General features: G+C 37.4%; 1 protein-coding gene across 4 annotated transcripts in view; it reads left to right on the forward strand.

The window, feature by feature from the left end:
• Nucleotides 1–20,704, forward strand: part of kcnip4 (Kv channel interacting protein 4) — a 140,038-nt gene that overhangs the window by 91,697 nt on the left and 27,637 nt on the right. Inside the window, exon 1 of one of the 4 annotated variants that reach the window (XM_017414307.3) lies at nt 17,468–18,099. The exons of the other annotated variants lie outside the window; for them this stretch is intronic. Coding sequence (XP_017269796.1) covers nt 17,988–18,099 — 112 coding nt within the window. The 5' untranslated portion in view covers nt 17,468–17,987. Of the gene's footprint in view, nt 1–17,467; nt 18,100–20,704 lie in introns of those variants that run through there. 4 annotated transcript variants of the gene reach the window in all.

A 20,704-nucleotide genomic window follows, 5' to 3' on the forward strand; every position in this document is an offset into this window, starting at 1 on the left:
CTCAGATTAATGGCTCAGCTCAGAGCAGCTCTGTAGGTGAACTAAAGTGAGCTCATCAGCGCTCTTAGTTATAATATGTTAATAAAGAGCATTAATGCCACCGGAGGGTGCAGCGATGGGTTGTTTAACATCTCATACCTCAATATAAAATGGCACAAATGTTTCCTAAAATTATTGAGGCCTACTGGAGATCATATGAAGATTCTGTCATAAATCGGGCTACAGAACAAACAGAAAGCATCTAAGGTTTTGTTGTCGGATTCAGTGTTTTGTTTAGGGATGAGTGCTCAGAAAAATGTGGTAATGATGAATTGACCTTACATGTAAAACTACTAATCTTTTTTTATTTATGTTAATTTTTTTGTCACCTGCCGCCAAAAGGTGAAAGGAGGGCGATAACGTTTTTCTCTGTGTGCATGTGTTCAGTTTCTGTCTGTTAGCAAAATATCTTGTCAACCAATTCACAGATTTAATTGAATCTACAACTGTTAACTCAATTCAAGTGGGCCGCTACAGCTAACTTACCTTAGCAAACACAAAAATGGCTACAACTCAGTCGGTTTTACAGATAATGTGCTGAAATTTGGTGTGGTAGTAGCTGAGAGTCACTTCAAGCACTTTCACATCTTACAAGATCTCACAGAGATGGTGCACAAAATTTCCAAGGTTTGCTTATCAGCATTTGATGGTTTTAGTCTAAAACGCCGGCATGAAAGGCGGTGGGCGATCTGCATTTTATCAAGGATTTTTTGTTCGACTCAGTGCTTCAATCCAATCCTAAAAAGTTTTGAAATACTGCTCAAAAACTGGAAACATTAGCTTGTATTACTTTTAAAATCTTATTTCAATTTTATTTAAACATCAAACTTTAGACTCAGCTATGACTTCGTAGGTCTGTGAATTTCATTCATTTTCCCGTGTTGTTGAGGCTTTACCTGCTTGATTCTCTTTTTTCCACTAGAGGGCAGCAAACCCAAACAAACCAGTTTTTAGACGTTAAATAGCAGTTAAACAGATTTATAAAAGGGAGGTAAAATGAACATGGATGAAAAGCTTTAAGTATATAAAATGCTGGTAGATCTAAGCTTTTGTCTTGTGGCGAGTTTTGTTTGACTGTTGTTTTTAAACTTCTGCTCAGAACAAAAAAATTGTTTTTGAATTAATATTCAAGGAAGCTGATTTAGTTGTTTTATTTTTATCAATAGTATTATTTCATAATAAATGTCAGGTCTTGTCTGATGTATTAGATCCTTGAATGTTTGCAAGTTTGTTTTCTACAGAGTAAGAAAACATTTTAACAATCTGATTTCCTGTGAAGACTGACCATTAGATTGTTTTTTCTTTCCAAGAAAATGTTTCACACCTCAAATCTGTCTTCAGACTTGTTGAGCCAATCTGTTACTCTGAATTTACTGAGATCCAAACCATGTTAGTTTGGAATTGCCCATTCTGCTTGAAGGTTACAGGCCACTGTTGCCGTTGTGTGTAATTCCTTTAAACAAAATTAAAGACATTAATTTGTTTTAGTGCCACCTTGCAGAGCTGTGCCTCGTCTGCTGAAGGGAGCTCAATCGTAACTTAATTTAGCAAAAGAAAACCCGCTTTCTGCCTTCAGTTTTGTTTATGTTAACCAAAGGATTAACCAGGCTGCACAGCAGCTGGAATAAGTTTGGTTTAAAGCTGCTTAAATTCAGAAAAAGTGACTAAATAAATGACTAGTGTAAATTTAAAGATAAATCTGATAAAAATAGATAAATTGGTCTTTTTAAATTATAATATTAATGTTTAACTAAAAAAGATGTAAATTGCTATTGATTAGTTTTATTTCCTGCTGCAGTGAAAGCTGGACAATGAGATGTATGTTTGTCTGTTAGCAAAACATCTCTTGAACAAGTGGAAGTAACAAGCGGATGTGAATTCACAACTTAATCATTTTTAGAGTCGACTTAACTTAAGATGGCCACCACATCTCAGCTAAGCTGCATTAGCAAACACAAAATTGGTTATACCTGTCAATTTTATTGATATTAAGCTTGAATTGTATTTGGCAATAGCTGAGCATCACACAACATTTTTATTCCAAAACTTTGGCATACAAGGCAGCGGGCAATGTGCATTCCTTCAAGGAATGTTACTTTTATTTTTTTCCATTGAAATTCAGACACGATAAGACACAGGGATTCAGGTATAACCAATTTTTTACACGTGAGCAATCTCCTAGAAACAGAGATGACTGGGGAAAGTTACATGTTTACAACATAATGCTGGCTTTCTTAAATCCACTGTAGTTTAAATGCCAGGTCACTAGCTGGCAATGTGATTTTGGTATTTCAAGGACGAGAATCTGCACCCAGACACTTAGGTCTCAAGCATAAAAACAGTTACATCCAAAACGATGAATGCACAAACGTTTGTTTGGACCTACAGTGAGGTTGGGTTTTTGCTACACTTTAAAAACATGAGTAGCACAAATAGCATTCTGCTACCCGCCATTTCTGCTGTTAAAGATCTACTCACGCAGAAAAATTGTTGATTGCAGCCTTCTGTTGTGTGTGTGTGTGTTATGTCATACCGATGCTGAGTGTCTCCAAGAACTTCCACTCTGAGTTCTGGGTTTAAAACGTTTTGGTGTAAACGAAAGGCCAACTCAAAACAGAAATTTTCCAGTTTCACTTTAAAGTTGCATCATGTAAACAGGGCTTAAAATGTGCTCTACCCCAACCAGAATGTTTCCAGTGCAAAACACCAGTTGTAGTTATAAATTAACAATAATACACCTTATTTGTCTAAGATTTTTGCTTTGAATGTTCACATTCGTTTCTCTGGTGAGATTTCAAAGCAGCAATAGGAACCACCAGTATTATTGTGGAACATTTTCATTATTTTATTTACAGCCACATAACTACAACATTAAGACAATATGAATAATATAAATTACTGATTTTAGTCAGGAAATATAATGTATAATTTAACCTTTCTAATCCCCAATTTACAATTAAACGTCCAGTTTAAAGTTTACAATTTATTCTAGTGATCACATTTCCCACTCATTTCCTGTTTAAATCAGACCTTTTTTTTTTTTTTTTTTTAACCAATAACGATGTATTTATTTTTTCCTGCACCAGTTTTGTCTGTTTGCAGGTGCTCTCTGCAGCCAACAGTACAAAGCATGCTCCCCACTCCAACCGCCTCACCACAATGCTCCGCTGTGGCAATTACCTTCATCACCAATCATACACTGATTGATACAACACACTGTGTGCTGACGACATGCACAAACCTTGATTATTTTCATTACCATTAGCCGAGGGCCTTGATTACACCCCGTGCAAAGTTCTGAGGTGATTGGAGAGCAGATGTTGGAGGAAGTTTCTTTTCAGATCAGGTCATGTTCTGATATCAGTGTCAAAAAGAAACATTACCAAACGGTTAAATATCGTGTCATTTCAGATTTTAAAAAAGTGAAAAGAAATGCAATTAACTTGGTTGTTCTCCGTGTCTAACTGCTGCTCCTCTCTGGGAGGCTTCTAGTGCGCTTTTCTTTTCACCTTTATCAACCTCTATTCAGGAGAAACTTCCTACACAGTTACTTGTTCTGTCATAACACACACACACACACACACACACTTTGAACTTCAGCTTTCATTAAAAAAATGAATGAAATTAATAGTTGTTTAAATGCAGTTCCCAACAGAACGCACAGAAGAGACGTTGTTTCCATGGTTAAACAGCATTCTGTTTCTTTTGAGTGGATGGTTAATGAAGATGATTATCTCCTTCCCTGAGCAACGATGCCAGGGACCTTATTTACTGAGCATCTTTTAATTAGAAATTACAGTGTGACATTTTCTAATTGATGTTGCACAAAGCATCAGAAAAAGATCATCTTCTTGAGCTTTGTTTGTGCCAGACAGGTAGACGTTGCTCTGCTCTAAAAACATATTAGGCCTTTTGGCTAATGGTGGAAAAAAAGGAGCCATGTTCTTTTATCTGGTTTTGGCAACAAGATCCTAAGAGTTCATTTAAAGACACTTTGGCAGTATAAACTATTGGGTTTTGTTTCGAGATCTATTTTAGGGAGCAGAGCTGGACATTGGCGTTACTTTAGTGCTTCATGACAATTCACAATATGCAGCAAGTTTATAAAAAAAAATTTAGGACCTCCTTTAATTTTTGCACATTTATAGTGCAGCCTGATGCTGCAGACAATAAAATTCTCTTTTTTTGTCACTAATCTACACTGATTACCTGATAATGATAAAAGGAAGACGGAGTTTAATACAATTAGGTAAAATTTAAAAACAACAGTACTATTTCCAGTCCGTGCTTCTAACAGCAACCTGCTGCTAACATTACCACATTTCCATTCAGAACCTTAAAGGCTTTTCCTCCCAACCCTGCTGTCTTTTCCTTATTCTCTTCAACTTTCCTTTAGGGTCTTGTGCTTTATTTAAAGTCCTTGTGAGAGTGAGGCTCCACATTTGGGTCATTTCTTAAGCTGACATTTTAAACCAGTCAGTCATCCTGAATCCTCTTTGAAAAAAAAAAAAAAAAAAAAGAAAAAGCAACATAGACTCTGACTAAGATTGATGCTTTACAGAGTAAAGTTAGAAAAAGCTGTGAATACTAAAAATAGTTCAATTTATTTTGGAGTATTTAAAAATAAATTACATAAAGTATAATTACAAATTGGATGGATGGACAGATGAACAGATGGAAGGACAGGAGGATAGATTGGCAGATGGATCAATGGGTGAATGAATGAATGGATGGATGGGCTGATATGTGGATGGAAAATATATGAACAAAAGAATGAACAGATAAATATGTGCGATGAATAGATGAATGAATGAACACTTGGATGGATGAATAGATTGATGGAGTGATATATGGATGAAAGAATGGAGATGGATAGATGAACACATAGACAAATGAATAGACACTTGGATGAATAGATTAGATTGATGGAATAATTGTGGATGAAAGAATGAACAGATGAAAGGATGGGGTAGGAATAGATGGATGGAAGGATGGATGAATAGATTGATAAAAGGAAAATGTAACAACTGTCACTACTTCATCTAACAGAAGTAAATCTAAAATAGTCCTGTTTCAAAGCTCACCTTCTGTATTTTGAGTGTATTACAAATGAAGGGACTAAAGTCCGTGAATAAACTTTTACTAGAAAAATGACAACAGATAGACCAACAAATGCTCCTATGGTTCATTCTGAAGAAAAAACCAAATGTTGAATCTTTCTGCATCTAGTTGTTTTTAAGGTTTTCCACTGGAGACTCATGGTGGCGCTACAGGGAACATCAGACCACCTCCATCCATCATTAGGGTCCACTATCTGTTCTCACCGGGATTAGTTTCATTCATTCTCCTCCTCCACCTTTTCCCACTTTCTCCTCACGGCCCCCTTGTCTTTTATCCTCACCTCTCTATATCCCCCCTCCCTCCCTCCCTCTCTCTTCCACTCACTCCTTCTCCCCCACTCGCTCCCTCTCTGACTTGTGCCGGTTTCTAATCAGAGCCACAGATGCAGGGCTCTTAAGTGGAGTTAAATGGCCTGCTGACGGTGTTGCACACTGAGGCTTTTAGTCGGCGGCGGCGGCCATGGGCAGCCTGTGACCTGCGCGACATGTTGACTATGAACTTGGAGGGACTGGAAATGATCGCTGTGCTGGTAGTTGTTGTCCTGTTTGTCAAGGTGCTGGAGCAGTTTGGTTTGTTAGAAGCCGGCTATGACGGTAAGGAAACACTTTTGGGGCTGATTTCTTCAGCTACTTGTTGCAGATCAGGTTGTTGGGCAGCTGACTGAATTTAACTCGTTAAAAATGTGTCTTTAGCCATTTCCTTGTTTCAAGAATCAAATCTAATAAAATATGTCTTTTTATTGGTTAAAAATGTAATAACTTCTTAGAAGTTTCACTACTTTTAAGATGCTCACTGTAAATATGAGTTTGAGAAGGATTAAGCTAGGAAACATTTCATGCATTCTAAAGATTTTTAATCCGTCAGCTACCAAACTGAACTCAGCCTCTACAAGTAATTTTAATTTGATTAAATTTTGTCTCCCTGAGTCACCTGACTTTGCTGCCTATTACCTCAGCAGTTAAAATGACTCATGCATTACACACACGACCAAGTACTAGGATTTAACATCCTGCTTTTTAATGCTCCCATTATTTCAGCCTCACATTTTAACTTCTGTCCATTCTTCATGTGGTCTCCAGCTCCACTCGATGGCTGCTTATTTAAACAAAATTGATTTGTTTGAGAACGTTTGCATCATCTGTGGGTTGGATAACTTGTTTATTCAGATCAGAGTCAGACAGCTGAGGACCAAATGTCATTCTGCAGCAGCTGGAACCATGAAAACCTAAAAACGAGCACAAAGCTGACACAGTTTCTCTAGTTTGTCCAATTCTATTTAGCCTTTTTCATTTGAAGCAGTGTGCAGTGCACTCAGGGATATTTTTAATTTAAGGGATTAAAAGTTTGGACAAAGTTACTGTGCATAAAGTTGTTGGTTTATTCCTGCTTCTTTAAACTGCAGTAACTGTGAAAATGCTTTTGCTTCATGAAGAGTTTTTTTTAGTTTTGTTTTAGTGTCTTCTTTCCCCTCTGTGTAGCTTAGCAGGGAGCAATAACTGAAGCAGCGCCCACTGGAGATTTGTCGAGGTGCCACACTGAATCTTCCTCACCAACGTGTGAATCTAATATTTAGTATTTGGGTCTCTCCACTCCTGAAGACCACCTGTTATTTACAAGATCTGCTTTCTGTTCGGGCTGCCAAGCTGTTTGCCTTATGGCTGGGCTTTCAGAGGCGAGAGGCACACCAACCTCCTCCAAACAAAACTCTGTGCTACTTGTTTTAAAATGAAACCTTTTTTGTTTCTATATATTTATTGACTTTTCAGTGCTTACACTCAAAAGAAAACCTTAAAAAATTATATCTGGGGAAAGTAAGCTTTCAAGACAAGTTTGTTACGTTTTGATATTAGATTTTTCAAATTTAACTCCATTATTTCAAAATCACTTTTTGATTAACTCAGTTTTTTCGAAAAGATTTGTCTTTCTAAGAGGAAGATGTTTGTTTATTGATATGTTGATGAGGGTTTCTCAAAGTATAAAGCGATGGTGTGCGCTATAACATGCCTGCCTTTTTGTTTTTAAAGCAAATTACAATATTGTAATTATATTTGAGTCCATAATTATACCTGAGATGATACAATACAAAAGATACAGCGTGATACAATATAATATTGTACAATACAGATCAATACAGCACACTGGGATACAATACAATATATGATACAGTGATATGATTCAATATGATATGATACTATATAATTACAATACAAATACTTTATTTTCCATTTGTAAAACTTTGTTTTGGACTCAGTGCCGTCCCAATTGCTACCTTAACAAAAAAATAAACTAAAAAAATAAATAACAAAAACATATCCACAAATACAAAAATTAAGCAAGAATGCAAAACTATTTTAAAAATAAAAATCATAAACAGGGCTGTCTGTCCTGCTGACCACACAATCCCACTGAAGCACCTAAAGTTTATTTAGAAACATGAATTCAGACAAGTTCTTTGTTTTGGAAATATGATAGATTAATTGGTCAAATTTGGTTAATTACTGTATACCAGCAGGTGCATCAGTTAGTTTGGTCAAAAATATGTGAGATTAACTTCTTTTTAAATCTTCACACAAGATGGTATGTTTTAAGACAAAACACCTAGTTGTGCACGTTTTAACGAGAGTCATTTCCAAATTTAGACCAAGAAGCCTCGACCTTCCACACAAACTTGTAAGGTTGATCATTACTCTGCGGTCTTCTTTTCCTTGATGGCTTTTCGGATAAAAATAGACTTGAAACACAGCCTGACGCAAATGGCTCTTTTCATTGTGTGTGCTCCTCTTTAACGTTGTGACAGTGAGTGACAGTGGTGTGCCAGCAGTTCACTGGGATGTGACAGCTGACAAGGGCAGTAAATTATCCTGCTGAAGGTGTGGCTTTTATTCACACTCGCATCGGAACAAGCAGTTTGAACAAAAGAAAAAAAAAAGAGATGAAAACTGCACTATCATCAGGTTTATCTCATCTAAATTACCTTCTTTAGATAAAACAACAATTCTTTACAGTGCAGGGCTGCAAGGAGGAAGCCACTGATGTCAAAAAACTAAAAGAAAAAGTGGATAATCTAGAGAATCGTTCTTAAAAAAATGAGGACAGAGGACAACAAGTTAAAGCTTGAGGTTTACATGAAAATTGTTTTTATTTAGAGTCATGGGATTACTCTACTGGTACTCAGATGAAAACAATCCAATTATCATAAGCTGAACAGTGGCATAAAGATAAAGAGCAAAGATAACAAAAAGGATAAGTGGTTCAATACAGTTTGGGCTCTAAATGGAAACAAATCTGCAATGGAGAATATTTGTGGGAACTGGAGTGGACGATAGTTGACCAATGTGGTAGTGGCTGCTTAAGCAGTGCTACTGAAGTCTCTATAGGTCCTGCTAGCAAGCAGAGGTGCAACACATAAAAAATATGTCCAGGATACTTCAAATTTTGTATTAATTTCTTGGGAAAAGGAAGAACCAAGACAACGCAGTATGCGATGCTGTTTTCAGAAACGCATAGATGGAACCATCACATTTTAAACCAGTCTTCAGCCAGGGTTAGATGTATTTCTCACATCTCTGTGGTTCTCCCTGAATCCATTTATTGACCAAAACTGTTTAGAGTAAGAATTTAAAGGCAAGACACAGGCTGGTGAATGTCAACCGAGATCCTGTTTTCTTCGTTTAGCCCAGGAGTTAAAACTACTAAATTTATTTAGAGTTTGTTGGAATTTTGAGACACATCTTCACTAGAGGACCTCTGGTTTGTTGGATGTTTTGGCCACCAGACATCCTCACCCCAGGAAGGCCCAGATGAGGATGATCAGGCCTCGGTCTGTGTCCCTCAGGCAGATGGGATTGTTGAAAGGTTATGATTAGGATAAAGAAGCAGGTTGGATTTTTACACTAGAGTTAGACATTTAAGTAGATGTTTCTGTCTAGAAAGCTTGGAATAATGATCTTGCATGATTTAGCTGCTTGAAGCCAATGGAGGTTAAAAGCAGATCATTTATTAAGACAACACCCACACAAAACAAGGAACACACTTTTTTAAAAGTCATTACATTGAAAGAGGTTACCCTAACTTGTTGCTGAAAGACTTTGGTTGAGCAGTTTATATGAAGGAACTAAACCAACATTGCAAGAACTTCCTGTTCACTGTCAGAAATGCTCTGGATGTTGGGACACATGTTTACTTGAATTAATAACTTCTGCTTACTGTAACAAGTATCTTAATGATCAAGTCGGAGCACTGTGACAGTGTTTGACAGTTCCTAATCTGAAGTGTTTCTGTTTGAAACTTTTGCCAAAATACAGCATAAATTGTCAAACATGTCAGGGAGCAAAGCTGACCGACTTACTTTCCTTTTCCATTATAATACGAATTCAATCTAAATCTAAATAATTTGCAGAAACCGATTTGAAACACAGACATTTAATCTCTGACTTAAACATTTTATTTATATGGTGAGGCATAAGAACAGGAACTTTGGTTCCCAGTAGTTCTCCTGTCTGTTCTTGCCTGTTTAACAGATTAACGTTTGAACCTTTGCAGAGCTTTGAAATCGTCTTCTTTCGAAGAGATTCACAATAGTTAGCAGATGTGCCAGCAGAGGGTGGTAAAGCTCACCCCACAAAGGCGCAGCAGTGTTTGTTGTCTTAAAAGGAATTCTGTTTAAATGCATCAGAATAAATACACAAAATATATACCAATAAAATCATGTGTTAGATCCAGTTTAAATAACTTTAAATTTGTAATCTCATAGGACAGTTGTTAAAAATTTCACAGTAAACGGCAATGCCAAATGTTGGATGGAGTGCTTTACAAACTAAGAAATTCAGAACTGTTCCCAGTAGAAATTCACTTTACGGCTCAATATTAAACCGGACACCGGACCGGGTCCAAATAAAGAATCTCATAAAATACATTAACATCTACACTACAATAAAGTCCAGAGCTTTAAATTTAATAATGACAACTAAGACAGCAGAGTGGAAAAAATGGCAGCAGAGAAAAACAAACTTTAATTTTTCAGTATTTGTTGTTTTCTTTTTTATAAATGGTGTTATCCCTTACCACCTAAACTCAGATAGCATTAGAGGTTTCTTAAAACTTTATTAAAACTATCTTTTACCCAGCTTCTGAGGAAACTACAACCCCAGATAAAAGGATATTACGTTTCACAAAGGATGCCCATCTAGCTGCCTTTTTAGCGAATCAAATACGACTCAAAACAACTTAATATTTCTGTATTTTACAGCTGAACAATCTGACTTTGTTAAATCATTTAATCAAGACAGAAACCATGTGGGATCACAGAGTAATGACTTCAGAAAGATCTTAACTATCCATTTGAATCTTGGTGATAAATGACTGCGTTTGCCCCAGTGCTCATCAATCTTTAACAAAAATTTGAATTGTAAAACGGTGATGCATCGTTTATCTAATCAGGTTTGAAGGCAATGTTGTTTAATGTGCTCTGCACCAGATTCGAGTGGTGTTCAGTTATAAGAGCCTGCTCACAACACTGAGAATGATTACTTCAAAGGTTTGACATATCGCAACGTACAAAAGGTTAGAGCTAATTCAGAGCAAGTTTAAAATTACAGGTATGATGTGACTCCCATTATGTGCACCTCAGTGGTCATTAATGTCTGGAATGTAGAAATGAGGAGATAATAAGGAAGCTTTTTGAATAGAGCAAGTTAATCAACATGACAAAATGAATCACTGCAGTGCTCTTTTTTTAAATTAGACTTTATTAGACCAATCTGTCTCTTTTCAACATTTGTAGCCTGATTCCTATTCATAACTTTGGTAATGCACACCCTGCTGCTTTGATATTACTTTCTAAGCATTATTCAGTGATGGGGGTCTTTAAAAATCAGCCATTTGTAAGAACTGTTAATACAAGTCTGTTTTCTCAGGCAGATATTAAACCAGTTGGTGTGGTTTATAACTTTTCATTAGGTTAAACCTTGTTAGAGATGTTTCTACAAGCCTTGGCCCTACTGTGTCATTAATCACAGCAATAAGGGAGCAACTTGTGAGCGAGTCTCAGAAAACTGAATGTGTTGGGGGTTTCCTGCAGGAGCACTTGGATAAGAGGCTGAAAAAAAAGCTTTTGAGCTGTGTGTGAAGGAAGAAGCTGTGCTGTTTGTGTTATTTGGGCAAAGCAATATGATCAATAGGGTTTGAATGCACCACTGGAAACAGGAGATCATGAATACATTATGAGTCTCTCATCAACGAGTGATGCACAGAATTAGAAAAAACGTGACTACAATATTGCTGAGTATCGTGATGACAATATCAGTTAGAATGAATCCAAATTTATCACATTTATTTCTTTTCATCATCATTGTTATGATTTATTGCAGTCCTTTTCAGTATTGATAATGCAAATATTATTGCAATGACAATAATTTTTTGGATATATCGTGCAGCGCTGATATCAACCAGCTAGAAACAAGAGCTAATCTTACAAAAATCTTTCAATTCAGCTTGTCTAATCAGAAGAATAGAACATAAAATCCTACCTCGTTTCCACATTCAACACTTATGTACTGTAAGTGTTGTTTAGAGCTGAATTTGAATTCAAGATGGCTGCTACATGTAATTGAGACTTAACAACACAAAAATGGCTAAAAAACTACAGATATCGAGCTAAAATTTGATGAGGTAGACTTGTAAGAATGAGCTCACTGGAAATGCAGACTAATTGAACATGTCTGCTGTTTTCTCTTCTCCACGTTTGTGCAAAAATCTCACATATTTTTGCCACCTCCCAATATAACACAATGCCTGCTTACAGTCTGTGTCACACAAATATATGGTGCCAAGATTTTTTTTTCTTTCAAGTTTTAGTGTTATTGAAACTCAAACTCTTATGACTGTGCATAAAATTATATTATTGAAGCTCTGATTTTGAATAATTAATTGAGCTTCCCCTTCTAAGAAATTTGTAAGATTTATGTTCTTGGAATTATTCGAACACTGGTGTGGTATTTACTTTTTTTTTTTCTTAAGTGTTTTTTTTTTTCATTGGTTTTAAAGTTTTTACTTTGAGATTTTGTATTCGTTCTGAATATTTCCCATTTTCTATGTCTGATTGATGTCCTGCAGCTTTGACACAATCCCTAACTGTAAATATGAAATTTATTTTATTGGAATGCTGATTAATTTAAAACACTGCTGCTTTTAAGAACACAAACCGTTTTATGCCCACGTTTATAACCACCTGTATTGATTTCCTCTTGTCAGCTGAACAGGCCTCAGCATATTTCATCTGTGGACGGCGGCTCCACTCGTCCCGTTTTCTCTGCCATTTTGTTTCACCTTTGTTCTCTTCCTTTTTAACTGTCCCTGCTATTGTCTGCTTTTCACTGACTTTTGCACTTAAAGGTTAAAGGATGACTGGCACTTGGCTGTTTTTTTAAGGGTAGTGCACCATAAATCACATGACGAGCTGTCTGTGCTAAAATAAATCCATGTCCCACTCTTTGTCTCGACGTATTGTCCACACAGACAGCCCGGCTGCAGTTAATATGGCCAAGACAGAAAGAAAAGCAGGTCAATGTTATCTGCTCCAGCACACTGTCCTGGACTTTGTGTTACTGTCCATTTGACAACAGCGGTGCCTTTTCCCTTTTATACTTGAACTAATCGGCAAAGATTATACAAATTGATTTGAACCTATAGGGAGAAAGCTGCCATTTCACTTTAAACATCAGTAAAGTTAAAATCTATGTTGTTCTTAGGAAATTTTGACCTTGTAGCTGATGTCTTCCGATTTTGTTTTCAATGTGCTTCTCTTCCATCAACTGTGTTGCTGGAGATTGGTCAGGTTGCCAAAAGAAAAAGAACTGAGCACTGCCTTGGCTTAAATAGCTGTTAAGATGGTTAAAGGTGATTTATTTCCAACTTCATTAGTACAATGGCATCACAAATATCTTTTTGGTATTTTCGACAAAGGATTAATATTACCATATTTTTTGTTTTATGCTGGTTGACTTGCACAACTGTTTCACTTTTTTTTTCTTCTTAATCTTATGAATTTAGTCAATGGAAAATTCTGACTGGAGGAAAAGGAAAGTACAGCCCACGTGCTTGTTGCCCATTCAGCCTTGAATAATGAGACATCTGTTCTGGTTTGGATTCAGAAAAGGACCAAAATAAAATCCACAGGAGACAATGTTGATGAACAAAAGGTCAGCTTGCATGACATGGAAAAAACAGCAGAAATTGGTAATGCTGATGGGATAGTTTCGGTAGCTTGAGTATTTGATCAAATACAGACTTTAAAGGAAATTAGCACTGAATGAAGGAAAGTATATCGCCTGGCATTTTTCATGCCAGTTTTAAGCTGAAATCATCTTATGATGAGAAATGATTGAATTATATCTGTTTTAGTCAAACCTTGTTAAGCCAATTTATTGTGAAAGGTTCTTAATCTGTGTGTTGAAGATGAGTCTCAGCTACTACCACATGAGCTTTGTCTGTAAAATTATAGCTGAGTTATAGCCATTTTTGTGTTTCCATAGCTAACTTGAATCAGTTTCACTCTACTTTCATTAAAATCCATCGAGAGGTTCATGAGATATTTTGCTAACAGACAGAGTTGACTCTGATGGTTAATGGCAAAGTTTTAAATGCAGATATTGATCAGTTAGCTCTTGGAGCATAGGTTGGTGATCACTCTCAGCCATTACCACACCTGCCATTTTTGTGTTTCCAAAGGTCAGTTGGCTGTGGCAGCCATATTGAATTGGGTTGACTCCAAAAAGGTAATCGGTTGTAGATGTATACCCAATGATTACTTTGAGAGTTTCATTAAAATGTGCCCAGTGGTTCATGAGATATTTTGCTCTGAGGTGGAAGGCCCTTTCACCTATGGCAGAAGGTGATAATTAACAATGAGTCAAGATTTTTCCACAGTACTAAATCCAATTTTTGATAACACATGTAAAAAAAATAAGATAAAAAGAATGAATATGACTGCATCTAGGCATCTTGGATAACATTTAGATTACAGAAAAAGACGAGCTGAAACAGTCAAATCATGCATGTAATAAACTTCTTTCAGATGTCTTTATGTTGAAGAGCTGCAAATTTCCATGAAAGCATGTTTGTGTACAAGCTGTTGTAGACATGAGCCAAATTCCACAAATAACTCCTCTGACTCTGCTTCGCCTCACGGCACTCCATGGTTGATTGCCCATACGGTTTCACTGAGGGTTGCATTGGTTCACAGCTCATAATTGCCTTCCCCTTTCATAGGCACTACCACGGCAAATATGACAGCCTCATTTATTGTACCTAGGAAAACACAAGCCAAACGCTAATGCTGCTTTGCACGCCTGAGCAAATCCCTACAGGTGTCACCTAATTATATCACACACGTTTAACTTAAGCTGATGTGCAAGCAACGGGGCATCCTCATCTTTGCCTCGTGGCCCATCCATAGATCGGCGTCATTTTGATTGATGAGAGTTACGTCAAAGCTGCTTTCCTTTTCTGTCGCTCCTGTACCTCCACAGACTTCCACTGTATGCTTCAAGGAAGATAACACTTGTTCAGTTCTTAATGGAAATGTTGTTCTGGGGCTGTGTTTGGTGTGTGTGTGTATACAGTTGCTGTGTGGAACAAAAAAGTTAATAAAACTCCGGCGGTTATTACATTCTTAAAGATTTGTCTACAAGACTTATGCTCCTGTGGTGTTTGATTCGGTTTTTTATCTCAATTTTCTGCTCTGTTTACTTTATAGTTTTAAAGGCTGTTGAAGGGAAGAATAAACACATCCCCCTATTATTCTCCACACAAGAAATCATTTTAGGTTTGTTTGCATGTAAAATATGGATTTTCACTTGTTTTCTGTAATTGTTGTGTTTAATGCACCATCTGGTTCAGACAAGGCTGATTTATTGACCTGCACTTTTCATTTTCTCTCTGGTCACTCTGTCTAGACAAAATACCACTCTCCAGCCACTTTATTAGGTACATTTGTTCAATTACTTGTTAACACAAATAGCTAATCAGCGAATCACATGGCAGCAATTCAATGCATTTAGGTATCTAGCCGTAGTGAAGACTAATTCCTGAAGTTCAACCAGAGGAATAAAATGCAGGTTTAAGTGACTTTGAAAATGTCAAATGGTGTTACTCAGACCAGTCCATCTGTCACCAACAACCATGTCATGCTCAAAGACACACACACACACACACACACACACATAAATATATAGAGAGAGATAGCTGGATGGAGAAAGTCATAAATACATATATAGAGATATGTGAAATTATGCAAAATTTACATGTGAAAGCAATAACAAAATGCATATCATTTTAGAATCCGCTGGTGCAAAATACCAAGGTAAAACCATTAACATTAACTCCTAACATGTACATTCTGAAGCGTTCATCTCTAAATCTTAGAAAAGTTGATTTTCATAATAATTTTGCAAGGCCAATTTAGAAAAGTTTTCAAGATGGTTCTGTGTAAATGGAGCAGCTTACTGAAATGTCCTTTGTCCCAGTTCAGTATGGGAACAGAAGGGATTAATAAATCTTTTGCACAAAAACTGTAACTTCTTGAGCTTCTCTGAAAAACACAAGTTCATAAATATACAAGAAGCAGACAAAGAACAAGTCTTTGAATAATAACACACTGACCGACCTACATGAGCATAAAACAAGCATTACTGAGTCGGAAATTTAGAAATGGAGCTAAATCTCAGAGCTCCTTGTTAGTTTATTCAGAGCACGGATGCATCGTGAAGATATGAATTAGTGTCCCACGCTAATTCCACTTCACATGGTCAGGAGTTAATTAAGAGATAATATTTCTATGTAAAACATCATCCTTTGATTTAAAGATATTCTTTTTAAAAAGCTTGAATAACCCCACTGATTTCACTCCATATGCTGCTGAACAATGAGCAGCAGTAATCCACTGAATGTAAATAAATGTGCATTTGTTTGCTAGTTTTTCCACCACGGCACCATTAATCACAGAGCAAATTGAGTGAGCGGTGAGTTACGATTCCTTTCACGGAGCTGAAATAATATCCTGCAGTGATGATTGCAGCTAAAGGTGGGTTTGTGTGCTTCCACAGGTGATGTATGGCTGGCTTTTTCTGCCATGGAAGCAAAGTTTGGGAAAACAGACCAGTCAAAATAATTAGGGTGCAGAGATATTGTGTTTCCGGCTGCAGAGAACTTCTTCTTTTTTACATTTTTTTTTTTTTTTTTTAGAATAAAACTGTTTAAGTTCTTAGTTTTTAAAAACCTTTTATGAAAATGTCATAGTGAATAGAAACTAAGACATTGAAGGCCAGCAGATGGTGGTGTCCTCACTTATTTGTTCCAAGTCCTAAATACATAATTTAGCCTCTCTCATACAAACATTGCTGTCTCACTCATGTAAAAATGTTTACTTAAACTTTTAATAAGTCAACAACATTTTCTCAATTTTTACAATTTCACATTTAAACACCAAAAGGCAACTGTGCTCCTAAATTCTTTGTTTTTCTTTTAAATTAAATCCTTTGCATTTAAAGGTTTTACTTTTGTTGTTTTATCTGATTTTTAAAGGAAAAATTTACTGGATGGATTTCAATGAAACTTTCAGAAAGTAATTATTGGATGGACAACTGATTAACTTTTGGAGTCAACCCAAGTTAATATGGATGCTGCAGCTAATCAATCTCAGTCAACTTAAAAATAGTTAGCAGTCAATTTTACAGAAATTGAGCTACATGTCGGACTAGCTGAGAGTCATCCCCAGCGCATACTCCGAGCATTATCAGATGTCATGACATCTTGCAATATTAATATTTTCAACGTTTGATCAAAGAGACTAACTCTTTTGAATCTCAACACGAGCTGAGGTTAAAAGACAAAATATATGCCTTTGAGGAATGCCAGGCCTCTAATTGTATATGTGGTGATTTATTTTGTTACTTTAACCTTTTTTCACCTCATGAAATAGCTTTTAAAATGCCACATTAGCATTTAATGTAGTTTTTGACCTGTGAGAAGTTTGTTGTTTATTCTGGAGGTAACTTGCTTATAAAGCAGTTTTGGCTCGCTCGTGTTCCTGAACAAAATTATGTTTCCCTCACTTATTTCTTCCTTCAGTCCTTTCTGCAGCCTTTTGTTAATAAAACTCTGTATGTGATGCCTTTTAAATCCATTGACACATTAGGGGCTGTCTTTCAGTTCTGTTTTTACATGGAAGAAGTTGATATTTACATGTAGAGAGCAGTTGTGCATCTCCCAGCCCCACAACTCCCCTCCGCCTCTCTCCGCTGCCCTCCCTCCTCCCTCCCTCAGACCCACCCTCGCTCTCATCTTCCCTCCCTTTACATCGCACAGAAGCAGTCTGTTTGAAAGAGCGAGAGAACGCCACAAACTATCAGACAACTGGATTCTCCACAGCTGTGAGGAAGAACAAAAAGGAAGGAGTTGAGTTCGAATGTGGACTTTAACCCCCCCTTTTTTAAGTTTTTTTGTTTTTTTTTTACTTTTTACAAGATTTTTAATGACGTTAAGTGTCTGACAAACCTGAGGCCAGTTTCTTGCTTCTTAAAACCCCATCCTGACCCAGACTGGATTTAGGAAGTGAACGAACAGTAGGTGGGTGCTGGGAGTCCCCCGGCCGGTGCTCGTGGGCCGGCGTAGCGCTGGAGTGGGTGCAGGGCAACTGGAGTGCAGGTGGGGGTGGGAGCGCGGGTCCTGCTCCTGGTCCTGGAGGAGGTCCAGAGGGCGAGGAGGCCGGCTCGGGCTCCGGGTTCGGGTCGGGGTATGGTGGTGGTGTGGAGTGGACGGAGGGGGGAGCGATGCTGAGTGCGATCTGGGAGACTGAGGGGCTGCAGACGGTGGGCATCGTGGTGCTGGTGTTCGCCTCCATCAAACTCCTGCACATCCTGGGACTCATCAGCTTCTCAGAGGGTAAGAGACTTAGGAGAGGGGCAGCAAAATGTCAGGAGGAAGGAGACAAATGGTGCTGCTGTAATAATCTGGTTTCAGTGAGATCTTCTCAGGGTTCAGTGTTCCTTTGACTCAAATTGGTCCTAAAACGTCTTTTAAATCGGAGACGACTGCAATCTGAAGTCAAGTTCAGATTGCAGTGAGGTTGTGATGAGACGTGGAGGACGTTTTTGTGTGGTTTCTAAAAGATTTGAACACTTGAGGCAGTTTTAGACCCAAGAGAAGAGAGGCTGCTTCTATTTCTCATCATCTCTAACTTTTTATTAAAGGTGAAGTCAGAAATAATGTTTTTGCCCGTGTTTGTGTGTGAGTGTGTTTGTGTGTCTATTACCGAAATATCTCAAGAATCACTGGATGGATTTTAATGCAACTTGTAGAAAATAATCATTAGACATACATCTATAAATGATTTATATTGAAAGCCAACCTGATTTGAAGATGGCAGCCACAGCCAACTGACCTTAGGAAAGAGAAATGGACTTATAACCCAATCAGTTTTACAGATACTATGCTAAACGTCAATCACATCTTCAGGTCCTCCTCATTGCACAAGATCTTTGTTTAAAGTTTCAGCATTCACTGATGGTGTCAACTCTGTTAGCAAAATATCTCATGAACCACTGAACAGATTTTAATGAAACTTTATTAAAGTAATCATTGGTTGTACACGTCCACTGGATTAACTTTGAGCCAGTCCAGTTCAAGATGGCTGCCACAGCTAATCAACCTTAACCAACACAAAAATAAAGATAACTGTCAATTTTAGAGATTTTGAGGTAAAATTTGGTGCGGTTGTAGCTGATCATTCACAACACACACTTTGAGCGTGAGATTTTGTTTTAACAATATTTTTAAACTTAAACTTGTAAACCAAAATGGCTACATCTGTCTTTTATCCACAGTGTAATTAGTTAATTTAACACTGTCATGAAAGCTGGTGGGTGATATGCATTCCTTCAAGGAATGCTAGGCTTTTAATTTCTTGAGTTTTCCCAAGTTTTCATTCTTCCTTTTCTTTTCCAAGGTTTAGCTCAAAACACATTAAGAGATTTGGAAATGGAGCCTTTTTATGTGAATCCTTTTTGGTACCCATGACTGTAAGATAAGTGGTTGCTGTAAATAATAATTATGCACAGAACGCATCCCTCTGATGTAAACTGTTTAGTTAAAACTCACTGCCGCTGTCTGATTAAACTCTGTTTGAATTTAAAGCCAGCTCTCTTATCAGACGGCTGCTCCGTAAACACACTTTGTCTTCTAATTAGAATAATCAATTCAAAGTAAACAAAGAAGTGCTGCTGGGCGACCTCTCTCGTGACCTCAGAAAGGAGTTTTGTTGGCGCGTTATTTCAACAACAGCAAGGGAGCGGTGTGATCATCTGACGAAACGGCGAACCTCCCGCCAAGCACAACAGTTTACACGCTTCATTAGACAGTTGCAGCGTGTGTTCCCTCCTCGCTCTGCTGCTCCAAACACTGCCGATATAACGTTCAGTGTTCCTGTGGTGAGATGATGCAGGATGAACCCCACCTTTCTGCTTCCGTAGATCCGTTTTCCACACGTCTCAGAGTCTGATTCCTTATAGGAAGTCAGCTCTGAACCTGTCGAACGGTACAAGCAGTCGATGCTGGTATTGATGTTTGCATGTGTTTCCAATCATGTCTTCGGGGAGAAGAAAAGGGGGGGCATGAAATGAAAAGAGATTAGAAGTGGGACTGAAAACAAGACTGAAATGAGTTTTCGAGACAAGGTGTATGCTTCTGAAAATGATGGATCTCATGTCATTTTCAACATATAACATGGGCATTTTTTAAAGTTTTTAAATTGCATACCCTGCATATTTTTGTCAAACAGAGGAAACTGAACTTCTAAAATAAGACCACTCAAAAGCAAGGGATAATTAAAACTAAACCAACTATTTAGGGTTGTCAAAGGGTTGTCAGAAGCAAAAAAGAAAAATCTATCCAAGCTCAGTAGTTCTGACCTGGTGAACAAGTTGTAATGCACAACAACTAGTAGTAAAACTCTGGATTTCCCTGAACTTATAAATAAAAGGTATAGTTTAGAACTTTTTAAGTGGGGTTCTGTAGAAATGTTATAAACAAAAACTATCTTACCTGTTTGTAGCTTTCTCTTTGAACAACCTCAATTTGGAGAATTAAAACTGAGTTCTGACTGGACTGACTAGCTAACAGCTAGTCTGAGAGAGGCCGAGACTAAAATGGACTCCTGCTGTCTTAAAACAGCTCCAATCTCAAAAAACGTCAATGTGGAACATGCAGCCGCCATTTATGTCATGATTAATCTTGACATAAATAAACTGACTCTCCAAACTCGGGTCATTCAAAGAGCTATCTGCAACAGGTAAGATTTTAACTGTTCATAACCTTTCTGCTAAAACCTTTCTTTAAAAAAATCTGAGCTATCCGTAATGGCATCCGTTTACTTGTACATTTGTTTTGGAAACCTCCAAGGACCCAGTTTTACTGAAAGTTCATGCTCTGTTTAACATCTGTACTGTGAGACATGTTCACAGCTGGAAGCTACCCAGTATGATCCCATCCC

This window comes from Kryptolebias marmoratus, linkage group LG7 (assembly GCF_001649575.2).
Source record: "Kryptolebias marmoratus isolate JLee-2015 linkage group LG7, ASM164957v2, whole genome shotgun sequence".
Taxonomy (NCBI): Eukaryota; Metazoa; Chordata; class Actinopteri; order Cyprinodontiformes; family Rivulidae; genus Kryptolebias; species Kryptolebias marmoratus.